The sequence below is a fragment of the Vidua macroura genome, chromosome 34 (assembly GCF_024509145.1).
Source record: "Vidua macroura isolate BioBank_ID:100142 chromosome 34, ASM2450914v1, whole genome shotgun sequence".
Lineage (NCBI taxonomy): Eukaryota > Metazoa > Chordata > Aves > Passeriformes > Viduidae > Vidua > Vidua macroura.
The window spans coordinates 310,339-326,536 of NC_071604.1; the positions used below are offsets into that span (position 1 = coordinate 310,339).

A 16,198-nucleotide genomic window follows, 5' to 3' on the forward strand; every position below is an offset into this window, starting at 1 on the left:
AGAGCCTCAGCTCTGCTGGGGCCTCGGGGTCCCACTGGGTCCAATCCCTGCTCCAGCAGGGTCAGCCCCGGGCCCGGGATGGGGTCCAGAGGGGTCTGGAAGATCCCGGGGAGGGAAACATCCCACCCAGCGTGGCCCAGGAGCTCCAGGAGCCCCGAACTGGACCCAGCTCCGGAGAGGCTTCACCTGGCGCGCTGCCGGCTTCGGGTGGGACCGGGCACGGGCATCAGGAGCAGAACCGGGACCGGGGATGGACATCAGGAGCAGAATCGGGGAGCAGGAGTAGAACCAGGACTGGCGATGGGAGTGGAACGGGTCCCGGGATCGGGAACAGAACCAGGACTGGCGATGGGAGTGGAACGGGTCCCGGGATCGGGAACAGAACCAGGACTGGCGATGGGAGTGGAACGGGTCCCGGGATCGGGAACAGAACCAGGACTGGTGATGGGGCCTGGCAGCAGAACCAGGCCAAGGCGTGGAGGCAGAACTGGGACTGGGACTGGGACCGGGGATCGGGAGCAGAACCAGGACTGGGGATGGGGATTGGGCTCGGTCCTGGGGCTGGGAGTGGAACTGGGATTGGGAGCAAGACTGGGATCAGAACCGGAACCGGGATTGCTCCCAGAGCTGGGCGCCGAACCAGGACCGGGATCGCTCCCAGGGCCAGGATCAGAACCGGAACCGGGGTCTCTCCCACAGCCGGGAGCTGAACCGGGACCGGCAGCGCGCTCAGGACCGGGAGCCGCACGGGGACCGGGATCGCTCCCAGGACCGGGAGCCGCACGGGGACCGGGATCTCTCCCAGGGCCGGGAGCCGCACCGGGAGCGGGATCTCTCCCAGGACCGGGATCTCTCCCAGGACCGGGAGCCGCACCGGGAACGGGATCTCTCCCAGGACCGGGATCTCTCCCAGGACCGGGATCTCTCCCAGGACCGGGATCGCTCCCAAGGCCGGGAGCCGCACGGGGACCGGGATCTCTCCCAGGACCGGGATCGCTCCCAAGGCCGGGAGCCGCACGGGGACCGGGATCTCTCCCAGGACCGGGAACCGCACGGGGACCGGGATCTCTCCCAGGACCGGGATCTCTCCCAGGACCGGGATCTCTCCCAGGACCGGGATCGCTCCCAAGGCCGGGTGCCGCACGGGGACCGGGATCTCTCCCAGGACCGGGATCTCTCCCAGGACCGGGATCGCTCCCAGGGCCGGGAGCCGCTCCGGGAGCGGGAGCGCGCGCGGGGCGGCTGCAGCGCGGGGCGGGGCCGCGCGGGGGCGCAGCGGGGCCCGGGGCGCGCGCGCCGCGCGGTCACGTGCCGGCGGCGCCGGGCTCAGCCATGGCGGAGGCTGCGGCCGCTCCCGCTCCCCCCGCGCCCCGCGGCCGCTGAGCCCCGCCGGACCCGCGCCCGGAGCCCGCCCGCCGCCATGGCCGAGCCCGCGGCCGTGTCCTCGCTGCCCCGCGAGGTCCGCGAGCAGCTGGCCGAGCTGGAGCTGGAGCTCTCGGAAGGTGAGTGAGGAACCCCCCCCGGAGCCCGGCCGGCCCGGCCCTGCCCGCGGGGCGCCGCGGAGCCTCCGTGTGAGGGGCCGGGGGTGGCGGGGTGCGAGAGGGGGTCGGGAGTGGCCGGGGTGCGGTGAACGAGGCTCCGGGCTCTGTGTGAGAGGACCGGGGGAGGAAGGAAGGAAGGGCCCGACCGGGGCTGGGGTTGTGTCTGAGGGGAAGGAGCGCTGGGAGCATCCTCGGTGCGGGGGACCCCCGAGGAATGGCGGGGAGAACCCCCGGAGGGGCCCTCACCTGTCTGGGGTGGGTGACCTGACCCCCCCGTCCCCCCCTCGGGAGTGTTTTTTTTCCTTGTGGCCTCTTTTCCGTAGCTCCCGAGCCGAGGATGCCGAGTGGGAGTGAGAGACCCCGGGACAGGCAGTTGTGGGGCGGGGGAGTCGCAGGAACTCCGGGCACAATAATGACGGCAAACCCTGTGTTATTCCCACTTTCTGAATAAGTTCTTTTGCCATAATCGGTTCAGAGCATGCGCTTTTTGCTGGGTTGTTTTTTGTTGTTGTTGTTGTTGTTGTTTCCTTTTTTGCATGGGTTTGTCTTTGTTCCCCAGCGTTTAAAATGCTGCTCTGGGTACAGCTTTGTTGTGAATCTCCCTTGTGAAGCCGGAGGGCGAGGGATGGAGCTGAGGCGGAGGGGGAAGGTTGCAGAGCAGGTAGCTCAGATTTGCATAATTTTAATTTTCCTGCCCCCATCACGCTATGGAACTTGATGCCAAAATCAGGTGGCTTCTCAGGAGGGTTCACTGCATGGCTGGAATAACCAGAGAATCAGAATATCCTGAGCTGCAAGGGACCCTACAAGGATCATCCATGTCTCTCTTAGCATTAAAAATTAAGAAAAATCAAGTTGCAGGCACATCTTGCTCTGTTTATCCCAGAGCTTAGAGTGCATAAAAGAGACTTATTGACTCTTTGGAGATCAGGAATTCGCTCCCAGGGTGAGCTGGGGGCTGTCAGCCCCCGCTGCCCACACTGGCACTCAAGGCTTTGCCAGCAGAAAAGGCCATGGCACTGCTTTCCTAACACAGCTAAACCCCTGATGTTGGCTGGCTGGGGCTTTTGTTAACTCTTCTCCAGATAAACTTGCTGCAGACATTTAACTAAAGTGATAAAACTTTATCTAGTGTTTGCTTTTGGGGACTGCGTGATAACAAAGAATGAGGAATGGCGGCGTTGCTCAAAACGTGACATTAAATGGGTTTTTAAAAGAATTTGTTAAATGTTTCAAGCGTTTGCTTGGATTTTCTGAGGTTTGTTTCTTGTGGCACTGAAAGCCCGTTATGATTTGACCCTGTGATAGATTGTACTGCAAACTTAAAAATAAATGAGCTCTGTTACTGGACTGGCTGCTGTGACATCCCACTAATCTTTAACAAGCTGCTCCAGTAGCTTCAACTTTGGTGCTACAGAGTGAAGTTTTGTGGGTTATGTAAGTAATTCTCTGAATATTAAATCCACTGCCCCATTGTGAGTTTAATACTTGGATTTCTTAATATGTATATCAGGGATTTGTTTGTGCAAATCACTTTTTCTGTCAAAAAAGCCCACGAGTACAGGGAATTCTGGGTGACTGTGTCTCCAAACTCTTGAGAACATATTTCAGGGGATGTTGTTGCTGAGATAACTGAGCTGTGGGAAGGGGGAGTGAGGTAATGTCATTGTGGAGTTCTTGAAAAATACGCCCTAGTTTGAGGCTTAAGCTGAGGGATTTTGAGGCCTGTGTGTGCATTGTTCAGCTGAATATAACCATGGGCTGTTGACAGTAAACAATATTGAATAGAAGCATTTTATTAAAAATGGCAGCAGGGCTCCATGTGCCACTGCTCAGTTGTTGCTCCTTTTTTTGCCACCCCCTTGTTGCAGCTTCGATTGTCTCTGACTGTTGGCTGTGTGAATATTTCTGTCAGGTTTTTTGCATAGGAACACCTCGTTTTTGGGAGAGGAGAGGAGCTGCAGCTGCTGGGAGTAGCCCAGGGTCCCTGACAGCAGGAGCTGGAGATGGCTCTGTCTTTGATGGACAGTGTGGAGTACCTGGCTCCAGGGGCTGGGAGTGTGCTGAGCCTTGCAGTGAATTTCACCCAGGCATTTGCTACTACTAACCACCACAGAGTAGAGAATTTATAACAAAACAGGGGGAAATAGAGTATTAAAACCTTATCTGGCGTTGTGGTTGTGAAAGGTGCTGCGTCAGCGAGCAGGATGCAAAGTGGAGCAGGATTACTTTAATGTATGCTGGAAATAGAAATCAAGAGTTTGCAATGGTGAGCCATGAGAGTTTCTTAAGGAGCAATCTGTGCAGGCGGAGCAACAGGACTAATTATACCTCTGGATTATTCCTTTCTGAGCCTTGTGGTCAGTGCAGAATAACAGTCATCCCATCCCTGGCTGCAGTGGAAATGTCTGAGCAAAGGAGTGGGACATGTTTCAGGAAACATGAATTGTCCATTAATCAACAGAAATTGCATCTCACTCTGTGTCTTGGGCCTTGGCGATGGATTTGAGACCAACTCATTCATTTCTAAGTGTGCATAAGAATTCATTGTCTTCTGTCAATGTGAAGGGCATTTAAACCTGAGTCTAAACTTAGGGAGAGCTTCCACTGCCTCACAGAAGGGATTAGTGTTGATACCTCTGAGGAAGAATGTTCAAGTAACAATATATCAGCTGAGAATTGGGTCATGGAGCTGTGGGAGACCTGGAACCTGCTCATTACTCATGTTTTCCTTCTTTTTTTCACTTTTGGGATATTTTTCTTTCTGGTGCTTTTCTTCATCTGTCAGTAACACCCACATTATGCATCACTAATGATGGGAAGGGCTGTCTTTGTATTTACATCTGTTTCTGTTTGATGAGTGAAAGTGCTGGGGATATTAACTTTATTTAGCTTTAACTTTCCCCCCATTTTCACACATCTGTGAGTGTGGCAGCTCAGTCTCACCTTTGGGCTGAGCTGCAGCACTGAGTGAAGGTGACTTCAGATCCACCACACGATGCTGTTCCTTAGAATGTTCTCACTGTGTGCTGAAGGGTGCCCAGAATGAGGTGAATGTCTGAGTTCATCTCATATTCGGTGAAAAACGTTAATATTAAAGCACTTCACCCCTGGGCTTGGGTGTTTTTACACCTTGGGTGAAACATTCCAGCAGCTCCTCTCACATCAACCTCATCCCAGCTGTTAATGGAGCTGGGAAACGCTGGAATATCCAGACTCAAAGGCTCTAATTAGGCACGTTCAGAGGATTTGTTCCACGCAGGACACGTTTTGTGGCTCTTGTACTGCCTGTGTGGGGAAGTGTGCTCTCCTGGAGGTGAGAGCTCTGCCTGTGACAGCAGGAGAACCCCACTGCAGGGCCCAGCCTGGCTCTGCAGGGGTTAAACACCCACGTAAAGAGCTGATTTGGCTGCTGGCGTTTGTGTCTTGCCTGATGTTTCTAACTAGTAAAGAGGTGCCAGTGGAGCAAACACCAGCTGGAGGTACCCAGCTATCCAGGGAAGGGCAGGGAATTCCACCTCGTAGTAACCAGGAGCTCCTGTGAGCAGCTCAGACCTTGGAGGTCATTTCAGCCACTTCTGGCTTCTGTGACAGGGTTACTCCCTCCTGCCTAGTGGGCAGAAGGAGCTGGTTTCTCTTTGCTTTCCTAGCTAAACACACGTTTGCTGTCTGCTTTGTGATTCTGGGTGGGTGTTTCTGTGAACGGCTCCGTGCACCTGGGTTTGTTCCTTTGAAAGCTGATTGTCTCTCACTGGAGAGCTGAGGCACAGCAAAGCTTTGTGTGAGGATTTTCAGAAGCTGAGGAAACAGAAGGATGGTGGCATGTATGGAAAAAGGAGTATCAGCAAAACGGTGGAAACTCAGGACTGAAGGCCAGCCAAATAGGATAGAACCTTACTGGAAGAAAACATGTTGACTCAAGCAAGTGGGTAGAGCCTTTATTTTGTTTGGCTTGAACATTTCTTACAGAATCAGGGTATTTCTCTGATCTTTGAAAAATTGTGTGTTTCAGGTTGCAATCTTTGATTGCCAGGCGCCTGTCAAAGTAGGTGAGGGCCTTTTTTATAGATTAAGCAGCTGAAGCACAGAATTTAAATTACAGTCAAAGGAAGTAATTGTCTGAGTAGGGACTGGCTGTATGGATTGTGCTGAGTGAGCAGAAAGGTTTCACTTCAGTTTCTTCCCCCTCTCGGGGAGGAACTGTGGGCAAAGCACAGAAAATTTGAAGAAGAGCTTTATAAACATAAGCAAGTTGGATCTGATCAGCCTGTAGCTAACAGGACTTACAGGTGGTTTTTGTGCATTTATGCAGCATCTCACCCACAAGTCTTGCATTAGGCAAAACCAGCACTGGGAAAGCTTTAATGTTGCTTCCTTAATTTACCTGCAGGACTGGCAGCAGATGGGTCCCAAATCTGCTGAGAAATCTGTGCAGGGCTTTGACGCAGTCTCTGTGTGCAGGTACAGCTTGGGAGCTTTGAAATGCCTAAAACCCTCCTGGAGCTGTCACAGGGAGCTGGCTGTGCTCGCCCAGGGATCATCCAGCCTTGGCTGGCTCTGCAAAGATCCCAATAAAGATCCCTCCTGTGCTTTCACTGTGGATGAAATTGTAATTTCTTTAGCTTCACAGCCCAGGAAAAAGTGATGTAAGCATGGAGCACATGGATTCCGTGCAGCGTCTGTGTCACAGGAAGAGGAAATCCAGCTCCAGTCGTGACCGAGAGGAGCAAAGTACCAGATCTGTCACCAGTGCAGCAAACAGAAGGTCCACGAGATGATCACAGATTTCTGCTCTGCAGATGGTCAAAGCAGAATGATTTAAGTGATTAATGGTTTGGAGAGAGGGAGTTAAACACAAATACTGGATGAAATATTTTGGCTACTGTGAGTGGGAGTTGGGTTTTCTGTTGGTGCATGATTGAAGCGTGTAAACATGGAGAAGGGGAGGAAGGTTTTTGGAGCATCCAGACTGGAATAACAAAAAATAACCAGGAAGGTTAAAGAATGTGCATATTTTTGCGTTGTCCCTTTTATACTTAGGAAATGAGGAGAGAGTTTGGGGCTCTTTTTCAAAGCTGCAGCTCTGACCCTTTGCCTTGGGGAGAGGAGGAAATTAGAGGCTTTAAAGAGAGTCCTGCACGTCCTCCCTGGTTGCTCCTGTGAAGCTTTGCTGGAGTTAAAACCAGTTTGTTCATCTGGGTGGAGAGGACATCTGGTAGCAAAGGTTCCCAGGTGGATTTTATGACTGTTAGTGCTTCCAGGATGGGTGATATTTGCCATTTCAGCTGCCTGCTCAGGCTGGCAGTGTTCACCAGACCTGTTGGCCTGGCACAGCTGCGCTAAAGCCGCATTTGGAGTTTGCTGTGGTGTCCTAGATAACTGATCTCCAGTTTGCTATTTTAAATGCTGTAGCATGAAATATTGAGTAGGAAATGTGATGGGTGGCAGAGGAGCTGCACAGAGCTGCTGCTCTTCCCAACGTGCAGCAATCCTTGGAGCTCCACAGGGAAGGGAATGTGGAGCACCCCCCGTGTTTCTGGTTCACTGGTGATGTTGTGGAAAGGGTGATGGTTCCTTCCTGATTCCCTCTCTCTGATTAGTGTTTGTCATGAAGTTTTCTGTTCGCTGGATTTATCATGTTTATTCAGTGGCAAGTTTCAGGAGCCAAAGAGTGAACTCATGGTGAGCATTCCCGAGGGATGGGCAGAAGTTGGAGAGTTCCTGTTTGCATTTCTTTCAAATACAATGTGCAGATAATTTCTTAGGACGGTTTTCTTTAAACCGTGCGTCTCAGTTATAAAAAGCATTTCCTGAATCTCTCAGTGAGTTGCTCAGTTGCTTTTTTGGACATCGATTCATAGAGAGAGGAATTGAAGCGTTTCTTTCTGTTGAGGCTGATTCAATCCAAAATTTTTTTGGAGAGCTTGTGAAACCAGGGACGAGTCATCAGGCCAGGATGTCTCGTTCTATTAATTAGAATGGAAGACTCTTACATTTGCACCATGTGTGAGGAAACAGTGATTTATAGCTAACGGATGCTCTGCAGGCAGCAGCATTCCATCTGCTACACGAATTTTCCCATTGCATGTCATGAAAAGCCTTGGGAGAAGCCTCACACCTGTATTTCTCATCTTGAATCATGTACTGCGTTGTTACTCTTGCCTGATATTTGGAGTAAAATGCCTGTTTCCATCAGTTTGTGTTCTTTTCAAACTTCAAAGCAGAGAGTTTGTGAAACACCACTTGAAGTAAACATAGGCAGGACGTAAGTTTAAGTTACACTGAGTTTATACCAAAGATAGTAATGTAATAGTAACATAACTTTCCTTGCTGTGAGCAATCACCTTGTTTTATTTAGTGTAATTTAAGCTGATAAAAAGAAAAAGAAAATAAAAAAAAAAAACCCTAAAAAGTTTTAGCACTTCTCTGCCAACATAAACTCTTTCTAATTCTTGTTGACTTGAGAATTGCTGATGCAAACTAGGTCTTCCTGGCCTCTGAATTCCACAGGGATGGGATAGGAGCCCACAGAGCCTACAGGGCATCCATTAATACATTTTATGGACCCAGGATTCCAGTTCCTGCCTGAGTGATCGGTGACGGAGCCTCTCGGAATTGTTCCCCAGCAGTCAGGCAACCTGCTTTCACCAGCTCCATGTCCCTAGGGAGCAAAAACAACCAGGAGAATTGTATCCCTGCCTGATAAAATTAGGTCTTCTGTAATCTCCCTCGGAACAGCCGGATGGCTGGCTGCCTTGAAAAACATATGTTTTAATGCAGGAATAATGCATTCCATTTAGGATGGCTGTAGCCGTGGGAGCTGGGTGACTGAGTGCATGGAGAGCTCCCATTTTGCCTCTGGGATCAGGACTAATGTCAAACATCAGGTCTAAAGTGCAGCAGTGGAAAAGATTTGTTTGGGATGTTTTTCCTGTCTTTTGCTCTTAGGAGAGATGTTCCTGTGGCTTAGTCCTAAAGGAGTTGGACAAGCGAGCCTTTTATTGGAGATAAAGCGTAAACTGCAAAGATGAGTCAGTGTTTGTGTTCCTGGATTTCAGCTCACTGCTGAAATTGAGAAATTTACTTGGGAATAACAACACTGGTGTTCCTCTAATACAGGTTTATAATTCATTTCTCTGAGAGCAGCACAGGTAACTTTTGGAGGAGGTTCTGCTTTATCCCCTTCACGGAGGGGAACACCCGACACACACCCGATGCTGCGTGTGTAGGACAAGCCAGGGGAGATTTTGGAAGTTCTAGGTTTGGCACATATGAGCAAAGTAAGTTCTGATGGGACACTTGGTTTGCCATAAATTGGAAGGATGTGATCAAAGAGGGAGTGAGACAGCAGAAAAGGTCGAGGGCTAGAAGATTTGGTTTCAGGCCCTGTCCCTGTGTGTGATTCCAGAAAGGGCTGTCAGGTGAGGACGTGCTTGAAGGAGGTTTGTGTTTCCTTTAATGCATCAGCTCATCATTTTGGGTGCTAATTAACCTGCGAGGAGCCATTTCAGCTTGAAGCACGTTTTCTGGAAATGCTGTGATTTGCTCCCTGAGAGCAGCAGCAGCAGGGTACATCAGGGGTGGCCTGATACACCTTGCTTGCTCTGCCTGGTGCTTGCATCTCTAGCATCAATTTTCCCTGTCATTTTAAGTGTGCACTTCTCTCTGATCCCAGAGAGGAGCTGACCAGCCAAAAGAAGCCCCGAGGAGGGGAAGGAGGCTTTGAAGTTTTGTGCTCCCTTTCTAGCAAGAGGTAAGAGCAGGGTTAGCAGTTGTCCAAGGTCACTCTGGGCCGTGGTGTGAGGAAGGCGAGTGCTGGCCATTCCTGCTCACAATGTGCATTGTCACTGGGGTGAGGACAAGGAGAGTTCCTCCAAGGAGCTGGGAAGTGACATGGCAAATTCCAGGCTGTGATTGTTCACCCTGTGATGGAGAGTGGGGTCAGGGAGTCAGGTGATCCGAGCGGGAGATGAAAGTCCCTGATCCTCTGCGGTGCTGGTAGAGAATAAACAGATCTGCAGTTATTAAACTGTGCAGCCTTTTTTTTTTCCCCTTAATTGAATACAAGTGGAAAATGCCTATTAAAGGTGCTCCATTTCTGGCATTCAGGAAATTGCTGAGAGTCCCATGGGGTGTTGGAGCAAGATCCTGATGGCATCTGCAGGGCTGCTCGTGGTGTGTGATGAGGAAAGGGGAGAAGTTTGCTTCAGGTGTGCTGCATCTCCAGGCTGGAGAAAAGCACCTCTGTTCTGTTGTGTGTCCTCAGGAGCTGCACCCCAGGTTTCATAACAAAGCCTTTGGCAGCAGCGTTGGCTCAGGCTGCTCTCTCCTCTTGGCACCTCACTCTTTCCATCTCGGGGAGCTCAGGTGCCGCCGCTCCGCCAAAAGCCGTGAACTTTGGCAAACTGGAGAGGGCACGGCATGAAACCTTTAGGAATCTAAGCTGTATTTCTTAAGAAAATACCAAACTTTTCACTGTGTTTCATGAGCAGTGAAAGAACCAAATGATAAATTATTTTGAGACAGTTTTCTTGGGCTTCTGTGTCAATCCTGGCAAAATACTGAATGTGAGACTGAAGCCCCTTGTGTTAGAAAAAGGAGATCTCCAAATGGCCAAGTGCTCAAGTGCTCGTGCAAATGTTTTTTGAGACTGAGACCTGTGTTTATTCTTAGGGCAGAAACCTTAAGTGATCCCTTGTGGATTAAAAAAAGAACAATTCTTATTGTAATTGGAATGAAAACCTCCATTCTTACGCAATTTGGGGCTGGAAGTTGCCGCAGTGAAAAGGGGGAAGTATTGTTATTTTGAGTTCCCAAGCAGGAAGAGGGGGAGATGCACAGGGGTGAGGTGAGCAGCTCGGACACAGAGCAGGGGACATCAGACCCTCTGTGGCTGAGGGGATGTTGTCACTCACACTGTGACATGTGCAGTCTGATTACCGGGGAGTGGATGTCTCACCGTGCTGCGTGTTCAGGAAGCTTTTCCATGATGGTGATGCTCAGGTTTGGTTGAACAAGATGTAAACCCGCTGTATTTGTGGGATTTCTCCTCTCTGCTTTAAATTTTCCAAGTCCTCCTTGAAGATGTCCTGATTTTAAAAAGTCGTGTGGTGCAGAAAGAAGTCAATTACTGAGTCCCAAATAGGGAGAATTGTGGATGAAGGCGAAGCAAATGAGTCAGATATAAATAATCCTATTAATGTCTTGGCTGCAGCCACACCTAGAAACCTTGAGCAAACATTTCTGTGTAGTTATTCCTGTATTTGATACACTTTACTTGTTAAGTCCTGTTTTAAAATTGCAGCATGTAAAAATTGTGTAGGGCCAGTTGCCATTAGAGTTAAGGACTTGAGAACATTGTTTTAGTCGTTTTAACCAGAAGCACGGAGACCTGAGTTAATTTGCTCTCATATTTCCCCAAAATCAGAAAAATCTATAACCTTGGAGCTGGTGTTGCCTTGCAAGGCTTTCAAGGCAATTCTTTTTGCAGTAGGCCTTCAAAAAAATCTCTGGCAAGAAGAGCAAACAGGAAGATGTAATTACCCTATGCCTCTTGTGTATCAAGTCCTTGTTCATTGGGCAGAGCTTTGGTAAAACACTTTTAGAAGTAGCTGCTTGTAGCATGGAAGCTGTAAGGAAAAGCATTTGGATCCAGCTAAGTCATACCTGATGTTCCTGTGATTCCTGTCCTGTGTCTTGGGGGATAATTACTCACCTCATGGTGTGGGTCTCCTCTCTTTTATGGTGGATAAGCTGATTTTTAATAAATCTGAACAAAGCTGTTTTTCCAGGTGTGACTTTAAGAAAAAAAGAACATTTGGGCCTTTTTTCTCCCTGCCTCCTCTGATTCCAATTCTTCTGTTGTAGCTCCTGTACAGGGGAGGCTGAAATGTCCCTTGTTACCTGTGGCTGTTGCTGATTTTGAAGTGTTAGTACCAGAGGTCGGGGTTTGGATTTTTGCTTTGCACTGTTCTCCTGTACTGCCTGCTCTCCTTGGGGCTTTGTCCTGGGAAATGGGATCCTCTGGCACAAGGGGGTCGCAGAGATTTGTCCTACACACCACAATCCTTCCCTGCAGGATTCCCACTCCTGTAGGGATCCTGCTCAGCTCTCAGTGTGCAGTGGCACAGCTGATGGTGTTCAACCCGTTCACTTCCCTGTGGGATGTGGAGGTGACTTCTGGTGTTGAACCCGATGGGAAAAGACAAATGGAAATCAAGGTTTACATACTGGCAGCTCTCAGGGATGTATTTATGGAGGCTCACACTCATCAACGTTGAGTCTGCAGCAAAGGTGATGTTTTTTCTTTCTCACCTTTCAGATATTTTATTGGATTCAGCAAAGCACAAGGGAGGGAGACACAAAATAAGGGGATGATGGTCATAAAAAAGTTCTCCAGGATGCCAGAACTTGGCCTCTTCTCCTAGAAAAGTAATTACTTGTTTATGTTCTCTTGTTTAAAATGACAGAAGACCTTCCTGGGAATGTTTAAAATGACAGACCAAGTGAAGTGGTGTGAACACAGAGATGTTGTACAGCCCTGCAGATTCCTCTTCCAGCAGAGGCACAATGATTTGGGCAGAAGGATAAGAGAAGAGAGTTGGCTGGAGAACTGGAGGAGGAGAAAATAGTCTTCTCTGAGAGTTGACTTTGGCTTCAGGTTGTGGAGGATCTGACCCTGGTGCAGCCAGGAGTGTGTGTGTGGCTTTCTGGTGCTCCCACCCTGCAGTGGCAGCCCTGGGGCTGTGCTGGTGCAGCTGCTCCTGGGTTTGGATGCAGGTGCAAAGAAATTCACAGTATTGCAGTGGAATCCTTGACACCAGGAGAGGAGTCTGTAAAATAGTCCTAGAAAGGGAGAAGGAAGGGAACTATTGAAGTAGAGAAACCTAGGAAATGTCAGAGCTGTTTTTTCTATAATTCTGCTGTCAGGAAGAGCTATTTCAGAATAGTTTTCTGTGGGTGAAGTGTGACAAGAAGTCCCCAAGAGGTGCTGTCACACTGGGATAAGCTTGCAGTTGTTGGATTGTTTCCACCATTCAAAGAGAACGTTTGAAGCTGTTTCATGGATTCTTAGTTGAAAGGTGCATTTCTGCTCCTTCAGCACATTCTGCCCCGAGCAGCTGCAGACAGATCCGTGTCTTAACTCACTAAACCAGTTAATGGTGGAGCTCTGAGCACATTGTCTGCTGTCTCCTGTGACATTGTGTTGGGCACGCCGACGAGAAGGACTGTGCTGGCTGTTCCAGGGAGTTCCCTCGCCGAGGGGAAAAGCTGACTTGGGTTTCCTGTGCTGTCCTTTGCCTCTGATTGTGCAGGGTGTGAATTCAAAGCCACCTCTCCTTATCTGTGGATGGAAGCACATCTGAAGAGGAAGAAGGCAGCAAGGCCGGGCAATGTGCCAATTGCTCCAAGCCTTTGTTAGAGATTAAATGAAACCTGAGTCCGTTTGGACACTGCTGCATCCCCAGGGCCTTCCTTGGCCTCTCTGGGAGGGAGGTGAAGGCTTGGAAGTGATCACACACTTCATGTCAGTGTCCATTAGCTCCCGAGGCTTTGTTGGTGTCTGAGTTTGAAGATCTTGTGTTGAATTCTCAGGATTTTCCTCCTGTGGCTCTGGCAGGAGAGCACTGACCCCATCCATTGAAACCAGACCATGGGGAAGGATCTTCTGCGTGGAACTGGTCCCCTCTGGAACATCTGGGCCCACACGTGACTTCCCTCTGCTCCCAGGGCAGGACATGTCTCCACTGGTCAGGCTGCCTTGGCTGTGGGGATGGGTGCCTCTGGGATGTACTGCTTTCTCCATGTGATAAATTCCTCATTCTCAATTCCTTATTGCTGCATGCAGAAATAAAGAGAGACAAGCTCAAGTATCAAAATAAACGTCAATTTTAAACAAGTGCAACCAAGCAAATTAAAAATGGGCAAGATTTCATGTTCGGATCTTTACTGTTCCTTTTCCTCTGCATGAAAAGAAGATTTTGGAGTGATTTATGGCTGTCATGCCAGGCTTCTCAGCACTGTCTGTCAGTTGAGGGGTTGATTTTGACAGCCTGCACTTCTAGGCCAAGGTTTTTTTGGTTTTTTTTTTTTTTGTTCCTCTTTTTAAAGCTTTTAACATGAAATATTCAATCCTGCCCTGTGCACAGCACAACTGATTCAGGTATCACACTTCAGGGAGTTGTGACCGCAGTGTTGGGTCGTGAGCACATCCTGCATTTGTGGCTTCTGTGTGGTTGTGTGTTTTCATGGAATTGGAGGCCACCTGCCTGTGACCTGGCAGGCCTAGGAGGAATTTTGTTGTGTCTTCCTCCAGCAGAATTAGGGCTAGAGGAAACAGCTCTCCAGAGTTTCCTGGGTCCATCTGAGGTACTGCAGCCTGCAGGTGTTTTTATGGATGCTCAGACTGGCTGTCACTGCAGGTCAGTGCTGTGTCTGGTAGGAAGATCTCAGCTGGGATTCTCCAAGGAATTTATTTTGTTTCTGCGTTTTTTATACAGTTCTGTGTTGTGCTTGTAGAATCCCAGTGCTAAGAAAGAAATAATCCTGTTGTGCAAGCGATGTTGGAGAGAAGTGGTTGTTTTATTTCCCAAACATCATCATTTCTCTTGAGAGACTGTTACGTGGCGTGGCATGAATTTTACTTCTGTGAAACACATGGAGTCAGCAGAGAAGTCTTGGAGAGCAAATTGGAGGGCAAGGATCCAACCCGGAGCTGTGTCCGCAGTCCTTCTCTTTCAGAGGTTTTTTGCTTAATTGCAGATTTTCTATTTGGTTGTTAATCCTTTAGTTTCTCTTTCTTGGCAGAATATCTCATCTTAAATTATTACTGTCAACACGTCCTTAGCCCTTCCTGCCCCTCCACCCCCTAATTGTGAGTGCTGTCTGTGGTGCTTTGCTTTGCTGTAAAAGGCTGTGGTGCTTGCAGCTGAAAGCAAAGCCTGCTGTGAATATCATATTTTATCCAAAAGACACAAGCAGCTCCCCATTAATATTATTACATTGACACCCTGGTTTTATAAACAGTGGAATATTCTGTGGAATGGTTGTTATCCTGTGATTATGGCTCCATTAGGCACAGGAGCAGATGGTTCCTGTCCAAGTAGTTTTTATGTTGTCATTTCTAGCAGAAATAAAAGGGAATGTTGAATTTTCATCTCTTCGGTGGTGAGGCTGGAAAGGTCACACAGACTGTGGTGGAGGAACTCATATTAAAGTGAGGTTGAGAGACCAAGTAGGAAGTGAACTGGAATCATGCAATGGTTTGGGTTGGAAGGGACCTTAAAGCTCATCTCATTCCACCCTGCTGCCATGGACACCTTCCACTCTCCCTGGTTGCTCCAAGCCCTGTCCAGACTGGCCTTGGACACTTCCAGGGGTGGGGATGGTGTGGAATAGACTGGAGCAAGACAGAGCAAGTGGATGCTGGAATGGGTTGTAGGTCAGTGGGGCAAGGCTGCAATTAGGGTGATCCTCAGATGGGCAAACCAGTGTTCTGTAGGATCTCCAGGTTTGGAAGAGGTGGAGTCAGGCAAATAACCGTGTTCTGTAGGGTCTCCAGGTTTGGAAGAGGTGGAGTCAGGCAAACCACTGTGTTCTGTGGAATCTCCAGGTTTGGAAGAGGTGGAGTCAGGCAAACCACCGTGTTCTGTGGGATCTCCAGGTTTGGAAGAGGTGGAGTCAGGCAAACCACCGTGTTCTGTGGGATCTCCAGGTTTGGAAGAGGTGGGGCTCCTGCAGTGATGGAGAGGGAAGGGCCTGGGATGTCCCTGCCTTCCTTAGCAGCCTAAAGAGAGGTGGAATTAGGCCGCAGATGTCCAGGAGCTCTGCCAGGGTCCCATGTGGAGCAGAAGCAGCAGCTTTGCCCCATGCACCTGTGTCCATCCGTGGCCTCCATCCTGCCTTTTTCATCGGGGTGATGTGGAGCTGAACACCTCGGGCTCCCCACAAACGACTGACAAGTCTAATTCCATACCCTCTGCAACTCTTACCTTGCTTTTCCAGGTCTTGCATTTGTTAAATTTTGTCCTTTTTTTTTTTTAGGTTTGGGTTTTTTCCTTGGATATTTTAGAGTTGTGTATTGAATTCTGCTCTGTCCGTGCCTAGAGAGAATTTAGCTGGCAGGATTTTTTCCTGTTGTGAGAACCAGAGAGTTCAAAGCTGGGCTTCTGTTTTCAAGGAGTGAGTTGGAGGATTTACCTGTCTTTTTGCATAGTAATAAACCCAAGCTAATTCTGTAGAATTAAGTGCTAATGAGAAATAAGGCAATAAAGTTTAGTTTGTTATTGAAAGTAATTCTGCTTCCACCTTGGAGGGACATTGGCTATTGCTGAGAGAAACTGCACAGTCACCTTTGCTTGGAATTTAATGCAGAATGGAAAATTAAAATATGATCTCACTCTCATTAAAATTAAGTAATTGATGTCATCATTCAATTACATGACTTTTTAGGAGCTTTCAACAAATCTTTTCAGGTTATTATTAAAACCTGACCAACCAGGGATCCTTAAATTGGAGGAAATGGGGGTAGTTCTCTGTTAGGTAACAGAGAGGTAAGGGAGCATCTCAGGAAAATCCCCAAGTGACAAAACTCAACCCTGAACTCCCAAAGGCAGTGTCCTTCTCCTTCATGGAGATTCCAGCTCAGCATCACCCAT

The 16,198-nt window shown here is 49.0% G+C and overlaps 1 protein-coding gene across 1 annotated transcript in view; it reads left to right on the top strand.

The window, feature by feature from the left end:
* Positions 1 to 1,420: 1,420 nt before the first annotated feature.
* The window catches only part of DIP2B (disco interacting protein 2 homolog B), a 63,735-nt gene continuing 48,957 nt past the window's right edge, over positions 1,421 to 16,198 (top strand). The window contains exon 1 of the mRNA XM_054002048.1: positions 1,421 to 1,502. Within this exon, the coding sequence (XP_053858023.1) occupies positions 1,421 to 1,502 (82 nt within the window). The remainder of the gene's footprint in view (positions 1,503 to 16,198) is intronic.